General features: G+C 38.9%; 1 protein-coding gene across 2 annotated transcripts in view; it reads left to right on the top strand.

Annotated features, from left to right (window-relative positions):
- Positions 1-26,800, top strand: part of BCKDHB (branched chain keto acid dehydrogenase E1 subunit beta) — a 204,968-nt gene that overhangs the window by 33,932 nt on the left and 144,236 nt on the right. For both annotated transcript variants that reach the window (XM_070418189.1, XM_070418190.1), the window contains exons 4-6: positions 18,448-18,581; positions 18,811-18,966; positions 21,146-21,254. In XM_070418189.1, coding sequence (XP_070274290.1) covers positions 18,448-18,581; positions 18,811-18,966; positions 21,146-21,254 — 399 coding nt within the window. The remainder of the gene's footprint in view (positions 1-18,447; positions 18,582-18,810; positions 18,967-21,145; positions 21,255-26,800) is intronic.

The raw sequence follows: 26,800 nt of genomic DNA, 5'->3' as shown, positions 1-26,800 counted from the left end.
TACTAGAAATTGATGTGGACCCTGCCTTCAAGGAAATCCCAATACACTCGATAGGCCAAAGTATAGTAATTACATGCATGGTAAGTAAAATAAAAGTGTAAGAATGAAATAACATGAAAACAATGTAAGAAGTGCCCAAAACTTTGCTGCTTTTATTTAGGCCAGAATTTAAATGACAGAGGGTGAACTAAATTGTGTGCTGACAGTTTTGATAGGAAACGACATCTGAGACTTGCGGAAAAAGAAACAATTGAACACTTTTCTCCAAAAACTCTCCACTAAAATGTCCAGGGATCTTCTTTTGTAAAGTCCTAAATCCACAAGGATGGGAGACTGGGACTGGCGACAATATGAACAAAGTGCTGGAAGTTGGAGGGCAAAGGGCTTAGGCTTGGAAAATCAGAACCTGGAATGGGCAGTGGGGCAGCCAAGAACCAGTCTGGTTTATGTCACAGAATAACCCAAAGGCTCAGGATTTGGCAACACCAAGTACCTCTGGGAATAGCTGTGAAGAGGGTTCGCTTCAGATTAAGGAGAATAGGTTGAAAGTCTTTTTAAGAAGCCCTCAGATCTCCAACTTTTTTTCTATCGTCTGGAACAGTGGTCAGCAAACTGCGGCTTGCGAGCCACATGCGGCTCTTTGGCCCCTTGAATGTGGCCACGAAGTTTCAATCACACTGTACGTGCGCGCCCACACGTGCTATTTTGTGGAAAAGCCACACTCAAGGGGCCACAGTTTGCTGACCACTGGTCTGAAAGAATCCTGAGGTTAATTCTTCATGGAGAGGGCAGATATTAACCCATCTAGAGGTAAGGGGCGGGGGTGAGGGTGGGGGTGGGGGGGATGGCTGGGAAATATAGTCTTTATTTTGTGTGGATATGTGCTCAGCTAAAACTTTTGGGTTCTGTTACTGTACAAGAGAGAATGAATAATGGGGGATAATTAGCAGTCAGTACTTATGCTTACATATACAGGCATTTGCTACATTAGTATAATAACATTAATGACAATAATAATGGTAATGACAATAGTAGCAGCAAACTCTTGTAGTGCTTTCTACTTGCCCAGCACTCTTCTAGAAACTTTATGTGTATAACCTCACCTAACCCTCACAGTCCTGTGACATTGGTTCTGTTATCCCATTTTTCAGATGTAGAAAGTGAGGCAGATAAATAACTTCTTTAAAGTTTCATACCAGAACCAGGCCCAAGACCCTATCTTTCTCTGATTAAAACTGACATTATGATTAAGTTTCAGAAAAACCTGATTTCTAATTAAAGTTGTCTAATGCGTTGGATTTGTGTTCTCTTTGGAAAAAAATGATTATACTGATACATATGCTTGATAAATATAAGGAATTATTGCCAGTTTTATAAAAACAATTTCATTTGTACAAATTTAAGTAACAATACAAATAGCTTAACATTTGAAGTGTATTAATTTTTTTTCTGTTTAAAATGAGTACGTATAGTATTTTGAATACTCTTGTAGAAGGTGGTGAATGACATAATTAAATTGGTGACTTAGAACATAACTCTGACCACAGGATCGAGATAATTGTTAAACTTGAGCACCCATCAGAATTACCTGGAAGACTTGCCCTATCAGAGATTGCTGGGCTCTATCCCCAGAGTTTCTGATTTAGTAGGTCTGAGGTGAGGCCCAAGAACTTTTACTTCTAGCAAGTTTTCAGGTGTCGTTGCTGCTGATGGTCCAAGGACCACAGTTTCAGAACCATTGCATCTATCTGAAAGGTTATGAGAATCTAAACTATGGCAGTGGAGGGAAGGTGGAGTCAGGAAAGGGTCAATAGAGAGTCAATCATGGAGAATTTGGAGGACTTGTGATTCTTTGGAAGTTGAGACAAATGGAGAGGAAAGGATCTAGGGCAATTGTCAGGAGTTAAATATTGAGTGAAAGATAGACTGAAAAATAGGTATGTAATTAGGAGGCCATTGGTGACTTGCTGACCTAAACAGAAGCAATTTTCTTAGATAAGTGGGGTCAGAAATAGATTAGATGACTAAATCTTTGAGGGAATCTGATTATCCTATAGTAGCATATAAATATGGATTTCTTTACTTTGAAGCACTAGATTATACCCTGTACCATTGCTCATTTTAGCTGGCTATGTGCATTGGACCAGACTAAAGGGTTCCATCATGTTATGCATCATGATACTTTCTGGCTTTCCCCGATCATTTGTTTAAAAATGGATATGACATTTTATGAGACTGACGCGCTGCCTACTGCGCTAAGGAGGCAGCTGGATCTGACATTTTAAAAAGTTTCTATATCCAGTTTATTTCAAGTGAAATTCATCCTTCTGCATATATGCATTAGTTTTACATCCATGTAGCAACCGTTTTCCTTGCATTTTGTTGTGCACAGTGGCTTTCAAGCTTTGTCTGCCTGTTGATCCTGCTTATGAATGCTCAAGAGAAGTCATTAAAAACCTCAGAGTTGTCAAGTTCTGTTGGACTGACCTTGTGGTTTCTCTCACTGCTGTCCTATTGTCACTATCATAATTCATGCCCTCAGTTTTTTGACCTGAATGATTATGTATTCGTGATAAGAGTATTCTCACTCTTTCCGACTCTAGTTCACATTATATATATCTGTGAGATTAATTTTCCCAGAATACAGCTCCTATCACAATACTTACTTGTTTAAAACCTTTCCCATGCTTAATAGTAAAGTCCAGTTTTCTTAGCTTAACATTTGAGATCTTAAGTGAACTGGCTTTCACTTTTCTTTCTGACTTTAGTTTTTAACCCCATCTTCTGCACTGAGTCCACACTACTCAGCAATTGCACCAAAGCTTCCCTGCCCTTCTGCTTTCCTTACAGCTTCTGCCTCTCAGAATTTCCTTTCTTTTCTCCCAATTGTTCTTGTCAGTTTCCATCTGGCACTACATCTATAACTCATTATACTTATTTTGTCCCCATATTTTACTAAAATATAAAATTCATCTTCATATCTCCGATGATGCCCATAATAATCCCAAACACAGAAATTGGTTGAATGAATGCAAGAATGGGAAGCTAGTGCTCATGATTTAGTGCAAATAAAGTGATGATTCATTTAACTGACACAGTTAGAGTATTGTGTATCAGTGAATGACTTCTATTGGAATTTTCTAATGCTGCTGTGAGTGTTTAAGAGACCTCTTCTAAGTATAGTCTATTAGCTTTGTCATATATCATTTGATTGTTTATAAATCTTTTTTTGGATATATATGTATATTTTTATTGATTTCAGAGAGGCAGGGAGAGGGAGAGATAGAGACATCAATGATTTCTGCATGCCTCCTACTGGAGATCGAGCCCACAATCTGGGCATGTGTCCTGACCGGGAATTGAATCCTGACCTCCTGGTTCATAGGTTGATGCTCAACCATTGAGCCACACCAGCTGGGTCAGAAATCTTTTTATTTTTAACTTCTTTGTATTTGATTGTGGCCTGAATATTGTCCTTATTCTGAAGTATTATATTATGATGTTTATGGCAAGCTTGTTAAGCACCACTTAGATGATGTGTGTGTACAAGTGCACATATACACACAGACATGGATTCACACATATTTTACCTGAGATTAATATGGTGGACAACTGTGTTTTCCCACACAATGGTTATTAGTTAGGTGTTATGAATGGCTTCACTAGTCAGATCAATGATCTGTAGCAGTTATTTTCTGCCTTTTGATAAATTCTGTTGATGTATTTTCCAATTTTGCTTTTGGTTACTAATTGGAGTGTGAACTGGAAAAGTGCCAGTAGTCAGACTGTAGAAGTGATGTGTAGGATTAGTTGGTTATAATTGATTTTAGAGGAAGAAACATCTTCCTCTAAAATTTATAGTGCTATAAGTTATAAAAATTATAAAACATTTCAGACTTGGCATAGAATGATACAATTGAATTTTCAAAACTAATTTTTTTAAAACGTGTTTTCTTTTTGACCGAGCATCAATAACTTGGGACATTTAGACTCTGTAACTTTTGGGACCATATTAAGGATCAGATTTATGGCATTTGTGTTTAGCTCTGCTTCTACGTGGGCCGTGAATTTGTTCAAAAACCAGTGAAACTCATAGATATTTTAAAAAGCAGATAGTTAGTGAATGTTGTTTATTTTCGGTCAAAATTGTTTTTTTATTCTTTTGAGCTTTATTTTATTAATAGCTCTTCAATTTGGATTTAGGATTAGTTTAATGTCAACTTTCTCCTGTTTGCAAAGGGGAAAGCTCATTTATTTTTCATACTTTGTCATGTTGTTCCTTTGCTTCTGAGAAAAGGGCAACAACCTATTTAGATAGGGAAATTTAGGCTATTTATAAAGCGAGGCAGGTTAATTTAAGTTGACAGCGTGGTAATGTCCTCCTTGGTGAATGACGCACATGGGTTTTAGATGATGTTAGCGTGCTGTTTTCACTTATAGTTAGGAATTAGCTGGAGGAATTTGTGTGCTTTGGGCTTTGGTGTTGACGTAGGTAGTTGGTACAGATATGATTTAGGAAACATCTCATTTCCATATAAATGAAGGAAGATTAAAAAAGAATTTAGAAGGCTTGCCCTTAAATTCCAGCTGGTATCACAAAGGATGATGAAAATATTTCTTTTGACTTTCTGGAAAAACAGCTTTGGTTATGTTCAAGCAAAGTGAAGTCATTACAGGTTTATTCAGAAATACTTTTGTGTTCATTTTTTGAATCATTTTTTAGTATCAGTCATGTGTACATTTATTTAAAAAATTACATTTTCAGTGTACATTTCTCTAAACTCCAACTTTTTTTTTTTTTTTTTTTTTTTTTTTTTATATATTTTATTGATTTTTCACAGAGAGGAAGGGAGAGAGATAGAGAGAGTTAGAAACATCGATGAGAGAGAAACACCGATCAGCTGCCTCCTGCACATCCCCCACCGGGGATGTGCCCGCAACCCAGGCACATGCCCTTGACCGGAATCGAACCCGGGACCTCTCAGTCCGCAGGCCGACGCTCTATCCACTGAGCCAAACCGGTTTCGGCTAAACTCCAACTTTAATCTCTTAATTAGTTTTATAGATATCTACACTCTAGAAAGTTTTACAGACATGTCAATAACCTTGTCAATTTGATTTTAATGAAAGAAGAGCCCAAGAGTTCATCTTCCATGAGAAAACTGTGGTTCTCTATTTAAAAGACATAGTAAATATCAATTTGATTGAAATGGGTTTCTGGGTTTTTTTTTTTTTTTTTTTTTTTTTTTTTTTTTTTTTTTTTTTTTTTTTTAATTTCCGAGTGCCACTTAAAGAAGAGTCTAACTTAAGTCATTATATGGTACATGTTCCCTGGGACCCAAACATTCAGATTACACTTGTTTAAATTCCATTTCATTCTAGATAAGGTGGTTTCATAAGTGGGAATTTTATTTCCTTAAATCACATTGATCATGCTCAGAAATAAAATTTCAGTTTGCGTACAAGTGTCAAAACAGTAGTGGTTGCTTTTATTACTACTTATAATGTCTTCTCTGGGCCCATAGCCCTCCTCAAAGCCAGTGCTGGGCAATTCTTGAACATGTCTGGGCTCTGGGAATGCTGAATTGGTTCCGTACCGCCAGGATCATGCCTTTGTGGATCATCACGTCATAAAGGCCTTACTCAAGTGTCTGGTGAACAGCACACTGCAAATAGTTCAGGGACCAGGCATTGGTTTGTTCAGGTACCCTTGGGATCGGGGGAGTAGTGTTAGAGCCATGGCTTGAATAGAAATGTAGTCTATTTGGATCAAATCACCCTCCTTTCCAAGGAGTACATTGGAAAGGTTTGGGCTCCCTATGTTTAGCCCTTAGCCTGTACAATCTTCAGGCCTCAAGCATTTGCTCCTTAAGCTAGGAGTTGCTCTAGGTCAGTGGTTCTCAACATTCTGGCCTTTTAAATACAGTTCCTCATGTTGTAACCCAACCATAAAATTATTTTCGTTGCTACTTCATAACTGTAATGTTGCTACTGTTATGAATCGTAATGTAAATATCTAATATGCAGGATGGTTTTAGGCGACCCCTGTGAAAGGGTCGTTCGACCACCAAAGGGGTCGCGACCCACAGGTTGAGAACTGCTGCTCTAGGTCATCAACTCTTCATTCTCACTTGGGGGATATCGCTTGCAGGTTAGCAGTGGCTGGGCCTCCAGTTTATAGCTGTGCTCTGCTCAGTGGTAAACCTCAGGATCTTTGTGTAAACGTGCATGCTAGCTTCCTGCTCTGCCTCTTAAATATTCTTGCTATTTGGAACAAGATTTTGATTCATAGTTTAGATCTGCTTGTCACAATCCTGCCACCATGACTGATTTGCCTTTCCTACACCACCCTTCACCCCAGATGGAGAGAGAACTTCTTGCAGAGTGTCAAAATGGCATTGACACCTTCTAGCTGAGGTGGACTGAGGGAGAGGGTGGGCAGGGTACACCCTCTGAGTGGGCTTCTCCAGCCAATAGGATTCTCAAAGACCACATGTGGGCCTCAGTACCTCTCAGTGCCAACCCTCAGGGCATTCTCTGCTTTCATGTGCCTGTCAGCTAACAACTCTTCAGTCTCTTTAATTCTGTAGTGTTTTTCAAACCCTTTCTCCATTTTATTTTTCTTATCACTATCCTGATAATAATTCTTTACTTTCTATAATGCTTTATGCTTTACAAAATTATACATGCATTATCTTATTTGACAGCCGCAGGTCAATCCTGGTTGGTAAGCAGGTTAGTTATTTTTATCCTAATTTTGTGAATGTAAAAACTGAAGCATGATCCAAGACCACACACCCAAAGTGGAGGAACTACATTTAAATCCAGGTGTTCTGACTCCAGAGCCCAGACTTTTAACCACTATGCTAACTTGCATATAGACACTGACCTTCTTGCCTTTATATCCCACTTGTTTCTAATCCCTTTATGCTTCAGCTTCCTTGGTTCAGTTCCCAACTTGAATTTGCACTTCATTTCCTGCCTCTGTGCCTTTGGTCATATTTATTATTCCCATTTCCACATGTGCCTTTCAAAAGTCTGCCCATTCTGCTTTTTAAAATTGAATTAATTGGGGTGACATCCTATATCAGGGGTGGGCAACCTTTTTGTGAGTGCGTGCCAAAACCAGCAAAATATCTGACTCAAAATTCTTCCACGTGCCAACCCTAATTTTTTGAGAACATGTTATGCCTACTTGATATCTCTTAAGGTGTACATATGTGAAGAACCTTGAAGAAATAATAAAATTCATTCGAGCGACAAAAACACAGTATATGATGATGAAAAATACATTTATTTTTTAATGTATACATGTACACTGACAGTCCGACAGAAAACTTTATGACTCCGTTTGATATTATCAGTGGGACTTTTGCTGCTGCATCACTGATGACAGAGATTTTACATCAGGTTTATATTTCGTGACCTTCGGAGATATGCACGAGCTACTACTTTCATTCGTCAGGCTACTCCTATTATGAGACTTAACAAAATTCATCACTGAGAACAAAGATTCACAAGTGTATGTGGATGAAAACATGGAGAGTAACGCTGTTGCAGTTTTTTAAACAGAAAAAAATTTTCTGGAATGGCATTCCAAATCCTCAATAGTTCGTTTTCGACACTTCTCTCTGGTGCTATCTCTAATCGCTTTTTTTCAATGTTTTCCAAGTCAACTCTAAGGTCAATAAATTTCTGCTTCCAAATTGAGCTACTCTGAAATTCAATCAACTGCATTTCAAAGTCAGTCATGTCTATCCATGAAAACATTTGTAAGTTTAGTTCCTCCAGTTTCATGCTGTCTGGAAATTTCATGAATTTTGGTGTCTCTTCCAGTTCTCTGAATTTCGCAAATCTTGAGAAGAAGTGCTCAATAGTTGACTCGATGATGTTTAAAAACAGCTTTTGAAGGCTTTGACTGTCTGTTCTGTCATCTTTTGGGAGGTCTTTGATGTGCCTCTTAAGGTTTGGGAAATATCTAAATCTCTCATCATCCACATCCCTCTTAAAGACTTCCAGTTTCTTTTTAAAAGCCTTTATGTAACCAAACATAACATCAAGTGTCTTGCCAGTTCCTTGTAATTTAACATTTAAGTCATTCAAATGTTCACAAAAAATTGTAAATGGAAAATTGTAAGAGAGGGTTTCACGTGCCAGCAAAAGTTATTGGCGTGCCATGTTTGGCACACGTGCCAGGGGTTGCCCACCCCTGTCCTATATAATAAAAGGGTAATATGCAAATAGACCGAATGGCAGAACAACTGAGCAACCAATCAAAGCGTAATATGCTAATGATATGCTAAGGCTGCTCAACCGCTCGCTATGATGTGCAATGACCACCAGGGGCAAACGCTCCATCCAGTAGGTTAGCTTGCTGCTGGGGTCTGGCAGATCGGGACTGAGAGAGATGGGCCGAAATTGCCCTGGAACCCTCCCGCGGTCCCTCCCCGGCTGGCCAGCCATCCATGTCCCTCTCTGGCCCCGATCATGCACCAGTGGGGTCCCTCGGTCTGGCCTGTGCCCTCTCGCAATCTGGGATCTCTTGGGGGATGTCGGAGAGCTGGTTTCAGCCTGATCCTGCAGGCCACTCCACTTGGGAGGGTGCCAGACGCAGGGATCATGGCTGCAGCTCGAGCCTCTCCCGATAGGGACTAATTGGGTGAGAGCCCACTGCAGGCACAGTGGGCCCAGATGAGTGGGAGTGGCAGGTAGGAGTTGCAGGCGGTGTTGGATTGCGGGTTTCGGCTCTATCCCTGCAGGCTACCCAGAGGGACCCCACCGGGGCCTCTAGTTGGTTAATAAGATTATATAGGTTTCAAGTGTATAATTCTGTGATACATTGCATTGTGTGTCCACCACCCAAAGTCCAGACTTCTCCTATCACCACATATTTGACCCCCATTACTCATTACAACCCATCCACCCTCTTCTCTCTGATAATCATCATAGTATTGTCTGTGTCTATGAGTTTTTGTTTGTTTCTTTTTCTTATTTTTTCATTGGTTCCTCTCAGTTTTATATCCCATAATGAGTGAAATCATGTGGCTCTTAACTTTCTTTGTCTGACATTTCACTGAGGTGATATTATCAAGATTCATCCATGTTGCAAACTTCTCCTTGGTATCTACCTGAAGAATTTGAAAACATTTATTTGCAAAGATATATGCACCCCTATATCATTATAGCATTACTCAGGGTAGCCAAGACATGGAAACAACTGGAGTGTCAAAATTCTGCCCATTCTTTAGTGCTCAATTCCAGTGCCTTCTCTTCCATGAAACTTTTCAGGATTCCTCCAAGCCTGAAATAATCTCCTCTTCTCTAACTGCCTTTTATTTTTATGACACTTTCTTGTGTTATAGTTATTTATATTTGACTTACCTCCTTATCATGTAAGTTGTTTGAATGTTTAAAGTTGTTTAAATGGTATCTCACCTTTATATCATTTGTAGCATCCAACTACAGTGCCTTGTAGGTGGTCAAGTACATAACTATTGCATTGGTTGAAAACAAATAATATCAAGTTATATTTTTGGTAGGTCAGAATTAAAACCTCTGATGGTGTCAAAAGGGAATGGGAAGGTTCAATAATATCCTTTGCCACATCTATCCAATGAGCTTAGGAAGATATATCTGAGGCATCTTTCTCATCATGTCCTCAGTTTGCTCTACCTCTTAGGATATAATGTATTCGTTAAAGATCTCATCTAAGTTGTGACAAATTGAGTACTTTGTTCATATGAAAATAATTTCATTCCAATATTTCATATTTTTAGCAGTCTCTAATGTGGTATTTGCTAGTAGTAATTGAATTTCTTGGCAAACAAAAGAAGATCTTACTTTTAGTACCAAAATAATTTTTATTTTACCCTTCAAGATCTCTTTGTAATTCATTACAAAGTAAAAATCTATTTAAAGTTTTTGCCTAACTTTAAGAGCATAGCAAGAAAGAAATGTTGAATGTAATTAAAATTTTTTTGAATAACTTGATAATAATTAAGATCATCTGATCTGTGAAATTGATATAGTCAGTTGGAGATACTTGAATCCGAATTGATATGAGGATTTTACCTCATATATATTTAATTGCTTCTTTTTTCTTTCACCCCCTTTTCCATAAGAGTGGACAGTGTGAGAACTATGTCACTTCAGTACCAGTGACAACTTAGTTTTATGCACAGGTTTGGCAGTTTTATACTACCTTTTCGAAATAGGAACATGTATATACTTATATAGAGCAACTAGAGGCCCAGTGCATGAATTCATGCACTAATGGGGGGTCCCTTGGCCTGGCCTGCGGGATCAGGCCGAAACCAGCTCTCTGACATCCTCTGAGGGGTCCTGGATTGCAAGAGAGCACAGGCCAGGCTGAGGGACCCCACCAGTGCACGATTGGGGCTGGGGAGGGACATGGGAGGCTGGCCAACTTGGGAGGCACCACAGGAGGGCTCCAGGGCATGTCTACCCCATCTCACTCAATCCTGATCAGCCGGACCCCAGCAGCAAGCTTACCTACCGGTAGGAGCATCTGCCCCCTGGTTGTCAGTGCATATCAGAGCAAGCAGTTGAGTGGCCTTAGCATATCATTAGCATATTACGCTTTGATTGGTTGAATGGCCGACTGGATGACCAGACACGTAGCATATTAGACTTTTATTATATACTAGAGGCCCAGTGCACGAAATTCGTGCACTGGGGGGTGGGGTTCCCTCAGCCCAGCCTGCCCCTCTCACAGTCCGGGAGCCCTCAGTGGATGTCCTACTGATGGCCACAGTCTGGCAGCAGAGGCTCGGAGCAGGCGTCGTGTGTGTGTGTGTGTGTGTGTGTGTCCCCACTGGGGGGTCTGCCCCCAGCCACATTGGAGGCTCAGAGCAGGCACTATGTGTGTGTATGTGTGTGTGTGTGTGTGTGTGTGTGTGTGTGTGTGTGTCTGCTAGGGGCCTGCCCCCAGCCACACCATGGAGGCTTGGAGCAGGAGCCCCTCTGTGTTGATCTCTCAGGTTCCTGGCCTCCACTGCATGTTGTACTCTCCCTTGAGCTATGGCCAGGATGGGGGTGCTGCTTGCAAGCCGAGCTTTCCTGCTCCCAGATCGCCATGGCAACCGGGGAGCAGGCCCAGCTGGGGGCTGCCCACAGGCTGGGCTTTCCTGCTCCCAGGTCTCCATGGCAACTGGGGAGCAGGCCCAGCTTGGAGCTGCCCGCAGGCCGGGCTTGCTCTCCTGCCCCCGGATCCCCATGGCGACTAGGGAGCAGGCCCCGCTGGGGGCTGCCCACAGGCCGGGCTTTCCTGCTCCCGGATCAGGCCCAGCTGGGGGCTGCCCACAGGCCAGGCTTTCCTGCTCCCAGATCAGACCCAGCTTGGGGCTGCCCGCAGGCCAGGCTTGCTTTCCTGCTCCTGGATCCTCATGGCGACTGGGGAGAAGACGCAGCTGGGGACTGCCCGCAGGCCGGGGTTGCTTTCCTGCTCCCAGATCACCATGGCAACTGGGGAACAGGGAAAGTTTGGGGCTGCCCGCAGGCCAGGCTTTCCTGCTTCTGGATCAGGCGCAGCTGGGGGCTGCCTGCAGGCTACACTTTTCTACTTACCGATGGCCGGATCACCACAGTGACCCAGGGCCCAGTGGCACTTTCCTGCTCTCCAATAGTCATAGGGTCCCGGCTGGGGGCGGGGCTTAGCAGTGCGGGGCTTAGGTGGCACGGGGGTCCCGGCTGGGGGCTCAGGTGGCACACAGGGGTCCCTGCTGGGGGCGGGGCTTATGCCCCGCTGCCCAGGGCTGCACATGGGGCCTGGATGGTAGCTCTCGCTGTCCCGCCCTGCCTGTAGTATAGGATAGAGGCCTGGTGCACGGGTGGGGGCCAGCTGGTTTGCCCTGAAGGGTTTCCCGGATCAGGGTGGGGGTCCCGCTTGGGTGCCTGGCCAGCCTGGATGGCGGGCTGATGGCTGTTTGCAGCTGGTCACACCCCCTTCAGGGTGGGGGTCCCCACTGGGTTGCCTGGCCAGTCTGGGTGAGGGCCTGAGAGCCGTTTTCAGGCTGGAGGGCAACTGAAGCTCTCAGCCTCTCCTTTTTTTCTTTTTTTTTACTCTGGGATTTATTTACCTTCTATAGCTGTCACTGGAGCTGAGAGCTGGCTCCAGCTCTGAGGGCTGAAAGAAGGTTTCTGGGTCTGTTTGGCTTCTATAATTGAACTCTGTTGCCATCACTGCAGCTCTAATCTCTGAGGCCGAAGCTGGCTGAAAGCAGGTCTCTGGAGCTTGTGTAACTTCTATAATTGAAACATTGTTTCTTAGAGTGTAGGTTAGAGCAGGCCGGCAGGCCAGGAACATTGGCTTCCTCCTTCACTGGAGCAAGCAAGCCTCCTGTTCGCTTCAGCTGCCAGGCTGCCGGCTGCCATCTTGGTTGGCAGTTAATTTGCATATCCTGCTGATTAGCCAGTGGGAAGGGTGTCGGGGTTATGGTCAATTTGCATGTTTCTCTTTTATTAGATAGGATAGGATAGTGCTATCTTGCTATGCAATTAATTATTTAATCAATGTTTGAAGCAGCCCTTTTAAAAGTTCTTTTAAAAAATTCTCAAGTATTGTCCAATTTTTTTATATCATGTTTTAGAGATGCTTTTTATTTTATTTAAGTGTTGGTAACTAGGCCATGTTCTGTGAACATTTAGCCCAACTTTCTTATTTGATTAAGTGTTTTTTTAATGAAAAATTGTTAATGTTGACATTATTGCAGGTGTTCCCTTCTCCCCCTCCTCCCCCCATTTGCTCACCACCACCCACTGCGACTTCCCCCTCCCTTGGCCTTCATCAAACTATTGTCTGTGTCCATGGGGTATGCATATGTGTTTTTTAGCTGATTCCTTCACCTTCTTACCCAGTCATCCCCACCCCTATCCCTTGGGCACTAGCCAGTCTCCTCCATGTGTCATTTGAGGGGATTTTAGGAATTGTCCATAAAGACTTACTATATTCAGATTAAATGTTCAGAACTATTTTTTTTTTTCATCTTTGGCTGTGGTGCCAGATAATTTAGGTCTAATTTGATATATTTTAACACTTATGAGTTGAGTAGTTTGCAACAGCCAATTTAGGAAAGAAATTCCTCTAGTACAATGGAGCAAGCCTTGATTAGAGTACCAGGGCTGTCAGTTACTGGCTGTTGACTTTGAGTAAGTCACTTAAATCAAGACTTGGTTTCCCTATTTGGGGGTCTGATGGTCAGCTCTGCAGTAGTACTAGGGTTTTTTAATTCTGTAATTAATTTTTCATACCCAGCTGTAAGTTTTACATGATCATTATCTCATGGATTCCCTACTTAATTTTTCCTTTTGATTTATATAAAGAACATATTTTTATCCCTTTTGTATACCTTCTGGTATAACTTTGAGTTTCCCTCCCCACCCCCCAATTGATACAATTTGGAGTGCCCCTATATTCTCTTTAATTTAGAAATCTTTATTTAAATGGAAGGTCAATTTACCCCATGATACTTTCTTTTCCAATTAATCATGTAATTTTTTTTAACTTTTGGTTCCTAATGGTCGGGCTTTTCAACAATTGCCACAATATCCTTCCTTGTCATCTGTTGATCCCAGGCCAGTCCTCTGTTCCTAGGCTGGCTCACTGGCAGTGTCTTTACTACTCCTTTCAGTACCCACATGGATGGTCTTCTCAATATTCTGGCTTCTCAGTGTTTTATTTCTGGCTTCTCTCTTGTCCTCCATCCTACCTCATCTTCTCACTCGTAGTCATACCCCTGACTTTGTCATTGCCAGTAACTGCAGTTGCTTATAAGCATCCCCAACTCTGACCTCCATTTCAAACCTCTCCAGCTAATTGCTTCTAGTATCTCCATCCCACCAATCCTTTGACCATATTGATTCTTAAAATTCATGAAATCTACTGACCTGTCACAGTTTCTTACTCCCCTGATGGCCTCTCTTCCCTTTATACCTAGTTTATATTTCATGTTATTATTTGCTTGGCAAAATCCAATTCTAATTCAGTCTATCTCTCTGTCTAAATCTTAAATCCCTGAGCTGAACATTGTTGGAGCAACACATGTCATCTTGTCAACTGATATCACTTTAATTTCAAGACTAGTATTCTCCAAGGCCGGCTCATGCTGTCTACCATCATGCTGCATGTTCTGGGCTGTTCTCTCTTTTATACTTTTATTTCCTCTCGCACTGTCTTCTCTATTCTTACTCTTGATAATACTCTAATTTCATATTTTATTAAGAACATAGAGGCAACTAATAGAACTTTGATCAGCTCTCACCACTGTATGCAGTATATACATGTTCCAGCATCAGTGCTTGCATTCTTTATTCTTGTTTGAATGAAAGTAAGGGTTCCTGTCAACATCTCCACACTTAGACTCCTTCCTTTTTTGTCACCTTTTAAAAGACATGGTTCTTTCTAGTCATCCTTTTTTTCTCTCTCTATTTCATTATTTTTTCTCAAAATCATCAATTTTCCCTTCTCTACTGGTTGTTGCTCCCCCCCCACCCCCCGCGCTTTACAGCAAAATTTCTGCAAATAATTGCCATTACTCATGGTCTTCAATTTCTCTTCTATTCCCTCTTGAAATGGGCTTTTGTTTTCTCCCTCCTTCCTACTTGCAGACACTATTATGTTGAGGTCACCAGTTATAACATTTTCAGCCTCATCTTACCTTCTGGTAGAATATAGCATAAGTTGATTACACTCTCTTAGAAGCACTTTCTTTTAGGCCAGCACATTCTTCTAGTTTTCATGCAAACTCTTTGGCTTTTTTTTTTTTCCTTCTCAATTTTTCTGATTTATTTTTTACCTCTTGCCTTTGTAACATTGAATTTTTTCTCTCTATGTGTTCATTAAATTTACTTGGTAATCTCATCTAGTTCTGTGTTTTCTTTAATGCTATTTTTATGCGTAAGACTTTCATATATCCAACAGTCAAATTAATAGCTTTATCTTAATATCTGAAGCTATTTCAAACATAATATCTCCAAAACTGAACTTCTGATATCTTAACATGCTTCTTTGTGGTTTCCCCTTTTTTAGTTAATGGCAACTCTCTTCAAGCTGCTCAGGGCAAAAGCCTTTGAATCATCTTTAGCATTTCTCTGACTCATACTCCACATCCATTTCATCAGGAAATCTTTTAGACTCTATCTTTAGACTATATCCAAAACCTCATACCTTTTCTGCTGTTATGATTCATCATTCTTACTGGGATTATTGTGATATCCTGTAATCAATTTTGCTGTGTCCATCCTTGCCTATTTATAGGCAATTCACCAAATATCAGCCAGAGGGATCCTGTTGAAATGTCATTTCAGAGAATGCCATGATTTTGCTCACTGGCTTCCTGTCAAGCTTACCTACTTGACTCATTCTCATAGTTAAAGTTTACAGTGACTTACAAGGCCCTCTCTCTGTGCCATCTTCCCATACCTTTCTATTAACTCTTCAACTTTGTCTTCTCTCACTATTTCTTACTCCAGACCATTCTGAACTTTTTGTCTTTCCCCTGATGTGCTAAAACATGCTTATACCTCAGGACCTTTGCACTAGCTGATCCCCCTGTCTGGAACATATATTCCCTTGTGTGTATGCATGGTATACTTCCTCACCCTTCATCTCTTCCTTTAAATATCACATCTCAGTGGGTCTTTCCCCATCATCCTATTTAAAATCATAGTAGGTCCACCTGCTCCCCCAGTCACCTACTTCCTACTTTACTATTCTCCATAGCACTTGTTATCATTTAACACACTATATATTTTACTCATTTATTTTGTTTTTGTCCTTTTCTTGATAGGAATATAAATTCCATAAGGATAGAATTATTTTCCTGCTGTATCTTCTGCATCTAGAATAGTGTGTATATAGTATTAGGTACTTTGTAAATGTTTGAATACGTGTGAATTTTTAGTCTTCAGTATTATGGTTCTTCTGGTACAAATAGAAATTCAGCCTTAGGAGTTAGTAATTTGTGGAGATGACACTTAAACCCACAGCTGTCTTGGCTAATGGTGTAATCACTGTATGTATTATTAATTTACCCATTGGGACACTGTGTGTATGAATTTTATATCAGGTTAATTGCATTATAACACAGAAAGTCATCAGTATTTTACATTTTATGTGTGCTCTTCCCTCAATCATTACCTGTTTGGGAGAAAATAGAAACAGATTTTTAACATTTAATTCATGTTGAAGCAGGGTTTTTTTTTTTTTTCTAGATCATAGAAACATGAAGAGAGTTAAGCTATTTCCTCAAATTAAGCATCTTTTGAAGTAAGAATTCTGATAAACTCAACTTTTCTGCCTTCTAGGAGCAAAACGGGCTATATTTACTGAGATGAAAAATATCTGAATCCAGGGAACCAGAAGTAGTAAGGAATAAATAATAACACTGTTCCTCTGATTCAGATGGTTCAGGTATTCCACAGGTGTGGATTCCTACAGGTGGCAGCTGGAATCTGTGTTCATTTTCTGCCAGTGAATTGTTCTTAATTCAATGGAATCATAAATTTTCAGAAATTATCAAGCAGCTCACAGTCAAATAGGGAACTGATGAGGGATAGAGGTCACAGTCAGAAGGTAGTCACAGATCGGGGATGAGTAAGAATCATGCTTTAAGTTTTTGCAGCTGCTTTTAGAGTGCAAACTGTAGGATGTGTCTAGTTGGCATTTTCTAGCACCTGCTCTATTTATGGTTCATATTCAAAAGAACTGATTGAGCTGAAAGTTAATTCTATGTGCCAAGAAGAACTGGTATCCCTGTATTATGGAACTGAAATATGAATCATAGATCTGTTCCCAAACTTTCAGACTGTGGCTATTGCTTGTGTCTATCCATCCAAGTTCCTGAAATTGGAATTTTTTATGAAATGCTAATATGGTTTGAGAGGTGGTAAAATTTCAGATGAGAAATGAGTTGTGTATGCTAGTAACATTATACCTTCTAGTTTCAGTGGAAAGCCTAAGGTGTTTGTTTGTCAAGCTCCTTTACTTTGAAAGAATCTCAAACTCCAAATTCTGCCTCCTTTTTAGTGGGCATAGCTGAAATCTATGCTCAGCTCTTTGAGCTTCCAGTTACCTGCTGTGCTTTTGGAGTCTCTTGTAGGCACAGGGGTCAACCGAGGATTTAAGAAGATTTAATGCATACATTTTGGGGTGCCCTCGTGTAGTGCCCTTCTTTTAGGGACTAGTGCCTCAATTTCCAGCCACTAGCAGTTCCAGACTCCATTCTTTGACACCCCATGCCGATAAGACTGTCTGTCTGAATTCTAGCTGTCTCATGTCTCAGAAACTGGGGAATCACCTCAAGGGATATGCCTTATATATGTCATGCTCATCCACTGCAATTCAGTTCTTCTAAGGATCCAATCTCTTTAAGTTTAGGCCTTTTTTTTTTTTTTTGCCTCTCCAGTGCCTGTAAGTAGTTGTTTGTATATTTTACTCATTAGATGTGTGAGGTTTACTCTGCCATTATTGAAACTGGAACCTCAATAACTTGGGATACATAGAGTTCTCATTATCATTCCGGTCAAAATACTTTCTCATTTTCATTATAACTAAATCTTTGAGTCATGAGATACTTAGACATATGTTTAAAACTTTGTCTAACATAAGGATTTTCTAATTATCTTTTTGTTAATAATTTCTAGCTTAATTCCATAATGGTCAGAGAATATATTCTATATTACTTTAATTCTTTGAAACTTGTTGAGATTAGATTTATAACCCAGTATATGGTTAATTAATACCAGTGTTCTCTGTTAGGTGTAGAGTGTCTTTATCAGTTAAATCATGTTTGTTGATGGTGTTCAAATCTTATATAGTTTTTACTTTTATTTTGGTATGCTTTATCTATTAGTTACTGAGACTGGTATGTTAAAATTTCCCACTATCTTGGGAATTTATCCATTTCTTTTTTCAGTTCTGTTTGCTTGTTTGTTTATTTATTTATTTGGAGCCCATGTTGTCATAAGAGTTTAAATTTAGAATTATGTCCTCCTTGTGACTTGAACTCTTTTAAAGAATGAATTTTCCCTCTTTATCTCTGGTAATGCCTTTTCCTTTAAAGTCTACTTTGTCTCCTATTAATGTAGCAATTTTCTTTGTGTTTTTTTTATTGTATATATATTTTTCTTTTTATTTATAACTTTCTGATATCTTTATTATTTGTTTTATTTTAAGTAGTTGGATTTTGCTTTTTTTAAATTTCAGTGTGACACCCTGTCTTTTAATTGTAACATTTCAATTACTTAGTTAATATAATTACTATGTTTGCATTTAAAACAGCTATCATACTAGTTATTTTCTGTTTCCTTCACTTGTCCTTTGCTTTTTTTCTCCATCTCACCATTACCAACTCATTGACTTTTCAGTTGTATTGTGCATTACATTACTCTCATTTGTCATAATAAAATGATTTTATTTTTTTATTTTAGGAAAAGATAGAGTTTTTAATACCCCATTGTGTGAACAAGGAATTGTTGGATTTGGGATTGGAATTGCAGTCACTGGTGCTACTGCCATTGCAGAAATTCAGTTTGCAGATTATATTTACCCAGCTTTTGATCAGGTAGGAAGATTGCAGTTTACTATAATTGGTCATTTCTAAGGTTAAGTCCATGAAGTATTAAAGTTTTGCCTCTACCCTCCCTATCTTAAGAACTTTGTGCTACCTTTGAGCTAGTGCATTACAAGGTATGTTGTTATGGCATATATGTAAAGATCTAATAAAAGGTCGAAGAAAATGGATGGGAATGAAGGACTCCCTGTGACATGTCCCTTCTCTTCTCCCTTCTCAGATTGTTAATGAAGCCGCCAAGTATCGATATCGCTCTGGGGATCTTTTTAATTGTGGAAGCCTCACCATCCGTTCCCCTTGGGGCTGTGTTGGCCATGGGGCTCTCTACCATTCTCAGAGTCCTGAAGCTTTTTTTGCCCACTGCCCAGGAATTAAGGTATACTCATTTATGTACTTTATTTGATCTCCAGTTGAGGTTTTCATTTTGGTTCATTCTATTAATATTAACTAAAATGCTTATCAGAGGAAAGCAAACAGGATTTTGGGAATTCATGTAAACCTTTTAAAAAGAGGGCATAGTTTTGTTTTGTTTTTTATATTCATTAATCCATTGCTCAGATTTATAGAGTATTCTTTTTGAAATAGTACCTGGCTTGATATTAATAGTACCCGATATTAATTTTAGGCTTCAAAGAATAAGACTGAGAACATAGTTGGTTTATCTTCCTCTGTTTCAAAGCTCTGTTTCCTTCTAATAGGTCTTTTTCATTTAAATTAATAAATCTTTTTCTGGGGTAAATTAATAAATCTACTCTTTAATTCCTAGTCAGAGGGATAGACTTTTGCTTTTAGTCTGTATGTTTTTAAACAGACTGACAGAGGCCTCTCTTACCCAGGTGTGCTTTTCACTCCAGGGGAGGTAATATTTGCTCTAACAGTGAAAGTTGAAGCATCTTTCTTTGTCTTCTACAACAGTCTTCAATTTCTATAATAACTTGGGTCTTTTAATAAAAACATTTTGCATATTTTCTTTTCATTTTTTACATGATCTTCTTTTCTAGTTCTATTTACTAGAGAGCTTCCTTGAGAATCATTATAAAAACTCATAGATATGTTCACCCACGGCTGTGTGTCTGTTTTTTGATAACATGAACTGGTTGTGCACATGTGTTTATGTTTTTTTTATTTGTTTTTTTTCCTCCTAAAGCAAAGTCATAAAGTTTTCTCAGTAGAGTACAGGTTGCATAACTGTTCGATGTAAGCTGGAAGTGGTAAGTTGGGACAGAAGCCACAGTTGAGGAAATAGTTATTTTTGTGCTTGAGCTGAACATTGATTCACATTTAATGTTTATGACGTTACCCAGTATTTTTAAGAACACATCTTTTCTCTCAATCCTCTACTTTCTCTACCCTCTCCCCCTTTCTCTTTCTTTAATCCCAAATGAAAATTGTACATATAGTACAAAATGTTAAAAATAAACACATGTAGAAAGCAGAAGAAGAAAAAATAAAGTGGGAACATAAGATAAAGACATTGTGTTGTGGTAAGCACTGTGTCCAGGAGTTAGTTTACAGAAAATGGAATAGTGTCCTTCAATAAAAATGGTATGACAATGATTTTTGAAAGCCAAATATACCTTGCTTCAAGGAACCTTATTTAAGCCTTTGTGATAAATTCAGGTTTATTTTAATGGTAACTTTTTTTATGTAACTCTTGTCTTTATGCAGTTATTTAGTAATCATTGAAAATTAGATGCAAGTTTATGATTTGAGGTAAAATGGTGTACAAACTTGAGCTGTGTATCAGTTAGAACTGGGTGAGAATTCCTGGTGTAGCAAGCGATATAACCTTGGGCAAGCTATTTGACCTCTCTTTAAGCTTTAGTCTGCATTTCTAAATTGGGGAAAATAATAATAGCTACCTTGGCGAGTTGCTGTGAACAGTAGATGAATTAGTCCACATAGTGTTCTTGACCCAGTTAACACTTGTGCTACCTCCTGTCATTACCATTTTCTTCATTATCAACCTCATTCCCAGGAAGGTTCTGGAATCTTTTCCTGTTAGCTGGAAGTGTGCAGTATCCACATATTTCTTTAGCTTTGCATTAACAATGTTATAGTGCTTGATTGTAAAGTTCCGTGGATTACTCTTTCCTGTAGGAAATGCAGACCATGTTTTTCATGGAAGAGGAGATTTTGATATTTAAAATTGGAGAAGAGAGTTGCATACCCTTTGGAATTAGCTGTAGAGTATTAGTAGAAAATATTTATTTATTTATAGATAAATACAGAAAGATACTGACAACTTTACTTTTTTGTTTTGATGAATGCTTTTTGTAGAATCCTTTTATTTTTTATGTATATGCAAGTTTAGCTCATTAGGAGAAGAGCATTTTTAATCACCAGAATATGATGGGCATTTAAAAAATGTTGAACATGTGGGCTATTTTGGGACAGAATGTACATTTTTATTAAAAATTATAATTAGGCTAAAAATGCCAGATTTCTATTTTTAATTAGTAACAATTGGTTATTTAAATGTCAACTCTTCTTATAATGAATTTGCTGGGATACATTTTTACTGAAATTGTCTTTAAAAAAATCTGTTTTTGCAGGTGGTTGTACCCAGAAGCCCTTTCCAGGCCAAGGGACTTCTTTTGTCATGCATAGAGGATAAAAATCCTTGTATATTTTTTGAACCTAAAATACTTTACAGGGCAGCAGGTAAAGGTTTTCTTTATTTTATATTTGTGAATATCTTCATATTTTTTGTTTCTTACAGTTCAAAAAAATTATTTTTCCTTGTAAATTTGGTTTATACTTACCTTGTAGAAAAATTCTGATTTGTTCCATATTTAGTTTTTTCTCAGTTGTATATTTTATGTTAAGTTTAGGGGAAATCTATCTAGCCATTTTATATTTTGATTGTGGAAAAAGAAGCAATGTGAATTATTTGAGAACATAGGGACTATGGTCATCTACATAGTTGCTTAGTAAATGTGGGTTGAATGAAAAAGTGAATGAGCTTATTATACTAAATAACATTAAATGCCCTTATAGCTGAAGTGTCTATATAGGTGTTAATCTAAATTAGAATACTTTGAAGGTGAAGGAGGCACTATTAATGCTGTGACATCAGGACTACATTGGGATGACTGTCTAAGGAAAACTGGTGTACAGTCATGCTCCTTTTAGCTTAAAATTATGATTCTGTAAACACTCATCTGTGACTAGAAATTTTAACATCAAATGATTTGTTCTGTTTAATGTATATTTTGAGTCCAGGAAACATTGCTTCGGCAAATCATTCTTTTCTTTGAGTAGTTTAGCTTAAAAGTATTTTGTTCTAGTGCACTGTGATTTACATATAATAAAATGCATAGATATTAAGTGTTCAATTTGATAGATTTTTTGACAATCTTACACATCAATGTTATCACTGTGCAAAATATGACATAGAGAAGCGGTTCTCAACCTGTGGGTTGTGACCCCTTTGGGGGTCGAACTACCCTTTCACAGGGGTCGCCTAAGACCATTGGAAAACACATATATAATTACATATTGTTTTTGTGATTAATCACTATGCTTTAATTATGTTCAACTTGTAACAATGAAAATACATCCTGCATATCAGATATTTACATTACGATTCATAACAGTAGCAAAATTACAGTTATGAAGTAGCAACGAAAATAATTTTATGGTTGAGGGTCACCACAACATGAGGAACTGTATTAAAAGGTCGCAGCATTAGGAAGGTTGAGAACCACTGACATAGAGTATTTCCATCATTTCAGAAATAATGAATTAATTCATCTTTCCTGCCAGTCCATTATCCCTATCCCAAACTTAGCCACTTTCTGCTTGCTATTACCATAGGTTGTTGCACATTTGGGGCTTTATATAAATGAAATCACACAGTGCTATATATGTTCTTTTGTGTTTGACTTCCTTTGTTCAACTTAATGCTTTTGAGATTCATTCATATTGGTGCTTATATCAGTAGTTTATTCCTTTTTCATTGCTAAGTATGAATAGATCATACTTTCTTAGTTTTTGACTATTTTGTACAAGGACTTTTTGTGTGAGTGTGAGTGTGTGTGTGTGTGTGTGTGTGTGTGTGTGTGTAGCCTGCCTCAGAACTTGAGTTAAGCTAGGGACATTCCTGTACATATGATTTTTTTGTTTTGTTTTGTTAATCCTCACCTGAGGATATTTTTCCATTGATTTTTAGAGAGAGTGGAAAGGAGGGGGAGAGACAGAAATGTTGATGTGAGATAGATACATCGATTGGTTACCTCTCTCACTTGCCCCTACTGGGCCAGGGATCAAGCCTGCCACCAAGGTATGTGCCTTTGACTGGAATCAGATCCAGAACCCTCAGTGGATAGGGCCAATGCTCTATCCACTGAATCAACTGGCTAGGGCTGTACATATGTTTTTGTGAACATTTTACAATTTCTTTTGGGTAATAAACATCCAGGAATAGAGTCATTGTGTCATAAGGTAGATGTAAATTTAGCTTTGAAGAACTGGTCTAAGAGAGTTTTTCAAAGTGATTGTGCCATTTTATACTTCCATTAGAAATTTATCAGAGTTCTAAGTTAAACATAACTTGGTCTTAAGTTAAACATATTTTAAATTGAATCTCTAATTTTTAGAAACTGTATTATCATCAATATCCTATTATGGGATAAAAAATAATTAATGTAAGAATTTAAAATCTTTAGGTGAATAGGAAATTGATGGTATACACAGAGTAACTATTTGATTTGTAATAATTTGGATACCTTTATGGGAATTATATTTGTAAGGCCAACCAGTTATAGCTAATCAATTAATGAAGATTTGTTTTCAGTATTTCATAAATGGAAACTGCAAAAGAAACATTTGAAAAAGTAATTCACTTTGCTGAAATTTTGAAATCAGGATTGGTTAGGGAAATGTTTAATGCTATAAGATTCCAGTTAAGTGAATGAGCTTGAGAAATTTGTTGTAGGTTTGGTCCTGAGGGAGATTATGAAAATCTCTGATGAGGATCATGGATCAGAAGTTTTTCAGAAGTTTCCCCATGATTATGTGCTATTTCAAGGACACTCACTCTGAATGTTTTCTTGACCCCCAGTGGCTCAGTAGAGACCACAAAGGCTCTAGTTTTTTCACAACTAGAGAGCTTCTCTGCAGAGAAAGGAAAAAAAAATGTTACCCACCAAAGTCTTCATATGAATGTTCTCTAGGTGGTGATCAAAGTTGATCCCAGGGCCAGCAGCATAAGATTCCTGAGAGTTTATTAGAAATGCAAATCGTCAGTCTTCCTTCATGACCTACTGAATTAGAGACTCTGAGAGTGAGGCCCAGCTGTCTCTATCTTAGTAGTTCTCCTGATGATTCTGACTCATACTAAATTTTGAGAACCACTGGTTAAGGTCAGTTGCTTATATCTACATTTACTTTATTTTATTACAAGAGGCCTGGAGTCCGGATTGCGAGAGGGTGCAAGCCAGGCTGAAGGACCCTACTGGTGCATGATCAGGGCTGGGGAGGGACCATGGGAGGGCTCCATGGTGGGTCTGGCCCATCTTGCCCAGTCCTAATCGGCTGGACCCCAGCAGCAAGGTAACCTACTGGTCCGAGTGTCTATTCCTGGTGGTCAGTGTGCATCACACCTACCGGTTGAATGGTCAAATGATCGAACAGTCGCTTAGGCTTTTATATATATAGACTAGAGACCTGGTGCCTGAAATTTGTGGCTGGGTAGGGTCCCTAGACCTGGCCAGCGATCAGGGCCAATCTGTGGGGATGCTTTTAACCCATGGTTTTCTTTGAGTTGTCCTCTGGTTTGAATCAGTATCTTGCAGCTGACCATATTCTGGTTTTTGCTTTTATTGGGGTAGGCTGTGGTGGAAGGGAGCTCTGACTGGTCTGACATTGATTCTTCAATTGCTGTCTACATGCAGCCAGCTCTTCTTTACCTGTGTGAGCTAATCTCTCAGGTCTGCTTCACAGTGAAGTAAATGCCAAACTTCCACTTGTTTGGAATGATATGAAAAGAAATGGAGCATTGTGATTCAGGTATCTGAGGTGCCTCATGGAAGACATGTCTGTATTGACAATCAAATGGATCTATAAAAGAAGGTGCTTTAATTTCAAAGACCAGAGTAGTTTGATGATTTCTAAGTAGTAGCAATAGGAGAACTTTTGGTATCCTATATAATAAAAGGGTAATATGCAAATCGACTGAATGGCGAAACAACCAGTTGCTATGATGTGCACTGACCACCAGGGGCAGACGCTCAATGCAGAAGCTGCTCCCTGGTTGTCAGTGTACTCCCAAAGGGGGAGCGCCGCTCAGCCAGAAGCCGGGCTCTTGGCTCACAGCTGCGGGGAGCTTCTCCCCCTTCTGTGGCAGCTAAGGATGGCCGTCAGCCGGACATCCCCCAAGGGCTCTCGGACTGTGAGAGAGTGCAGACCGGGCTGAGGGGACCCCCTAGCCTGGTCTGCGCCCTCATGGTCCAGGCCTCTAGTCTGTAAATAATCATTTAATGGACTTTTTTCTTACAGTCTTTCTTCTTGAATTTCCAACATACACTTGGAAATAGTTAAAATCTTTGGGACTAAAGATACGGGTGTTTACATTTAGATTTTTGAAAAAAGGGTTCATATTGTGAAGGCTCATAGAATAATAAATGTAGATGTATATTATATTATATTATAAATACCAAGCTGATAATTCTTTGTGAAAATAATTGGGAGTGGTGTTCATTACATAATAGCTCAGTTAGGTTAATTATTCAGTAATGTTAACTAAATGGAAAGTAGTTGAGTATAAGTAAAGATAACTTTTGAGTAGTTCAAGGCAATGTTTATAAAATTGATGCACATAAGCCCTTACATTTTATTTGTGGGATGATATAGAAATATTCATGAATTAGGCAATCCCAAAACAATTAGATATATTAGTTAGGCTTACCCCATAATAAGGCTGTAAATTAAATGGACATTTTATTTCTCTTACATAAATATCTAGATTGCCAGTCCATGGCTGAGGCGGTGGCTCCTCAGTTGTCAGAGTACCAGGACTCTTCTGTCTATTAAAAGAAAAATATAAGTGAAAGGAAAAGATAATCTCTGGTAGTTTATTTTATTTATTTATTTATTTTTTAAATATATTTTATTAATTTTTTACAGAGAGGAAGGGAGAGAGATAGAGAGTTAGAAACATTGATGAGAGAGAAACATCGATCAGCTGCCTCCTGCACATCTCCCACTGGGGATGTACCCGCCACCCAGGTACATGCCCTTGACCGGAATCGAACCTGGGACCTTTCAGTCCGCAGGCCGATGCTCTATCCACTGAGCCAAACCGGTTTCGGCATAATCTCTGGTAGTTTAACCAGACATTTTAAACAGATAAGGGGAGAATTAGTACACTGGAAGATAAAGCCAAAGAAATGACCAGAATATAGTTTAGAGAAGGAAAATATGAAAGATGTTGAGTATGGAGGGGAGTGAGTAAATATACTTAAGGAACAGAGATGAGTGCATTTTCTAATGTTCATTAACAGAATTTTGTGGACAGAAAAGTAATTCTCTGTCATATGTTTGCCATTCTGCTTCATCAGGACTAGAGTGATAAAGTAGGAAATATTTTAAGAAAGTATCAACTATTAACTGCTTTTCTCTCCAGCATCATTAGGTAAGATGTGATTTTCCCAAGTCTAGAGTCGATTCTATACATAATTCCTGAAGTAAATAGGATATTAGATAAAGAGTTCCTTAGGAAGCTAAAGTATAAGGCATCCATAAAAGTTAACTTGCTAACTCAAAGAATTTTCCTCTAATGTATATTTTTTATCTATGTCTATATAATTTATGTCAGTAAATACTGTTCAACATTGATTCCATTATAGTTATTCAAGGCTTTAGCTTATAGTTGTAGTGCACATCTTTCTCTCATTAGTTCATCTTTTGGCATCTATTGGTCCATTATTTTCCTTGTAGGACATATTTTTCCCATGGCCACTACTCTTACCCCTCTCCATGTGGTCTTTAAGGGGCTGCTAGTCATCCTGTATGATGTTATGTAATGGACATGTGACTCAAGCCCAGCTTTATGACTTCTTTGGGATTTTATACATGTACATAGAGCTGTCCTTTCTATGTGTGGTTTGCCTGGGATAATGTGAGACTGAAGCCAAGTCCCCTGTCACTTAATGAGAGTCGCTAGTGGAAGATTGTGAGGCCAAGCAGATATGTTTATTGAAGATGGG

This window comes from Myotis yumanensis, unplaced genomic scaffold, assembly GCF_028538775.1.
Source record: "Myotis yumanensis isolate MYYU_CA2020_CCGP unplaced genomic scaffold, mMyoYum1.0.hap1 SCAF_6, whole genome shotgun sequence".
NCBI lineage: Eukaryota > Metazoa > Chordata > Mammalia > Chiroptera > Vespertilionidae > Myotis > Myotis yumanensis.
The sequence above is the reverse complement of the archived record's forward strand: the minus strand, read 5'-3'. Positions and strand labels throughout refer to the sequence as shown.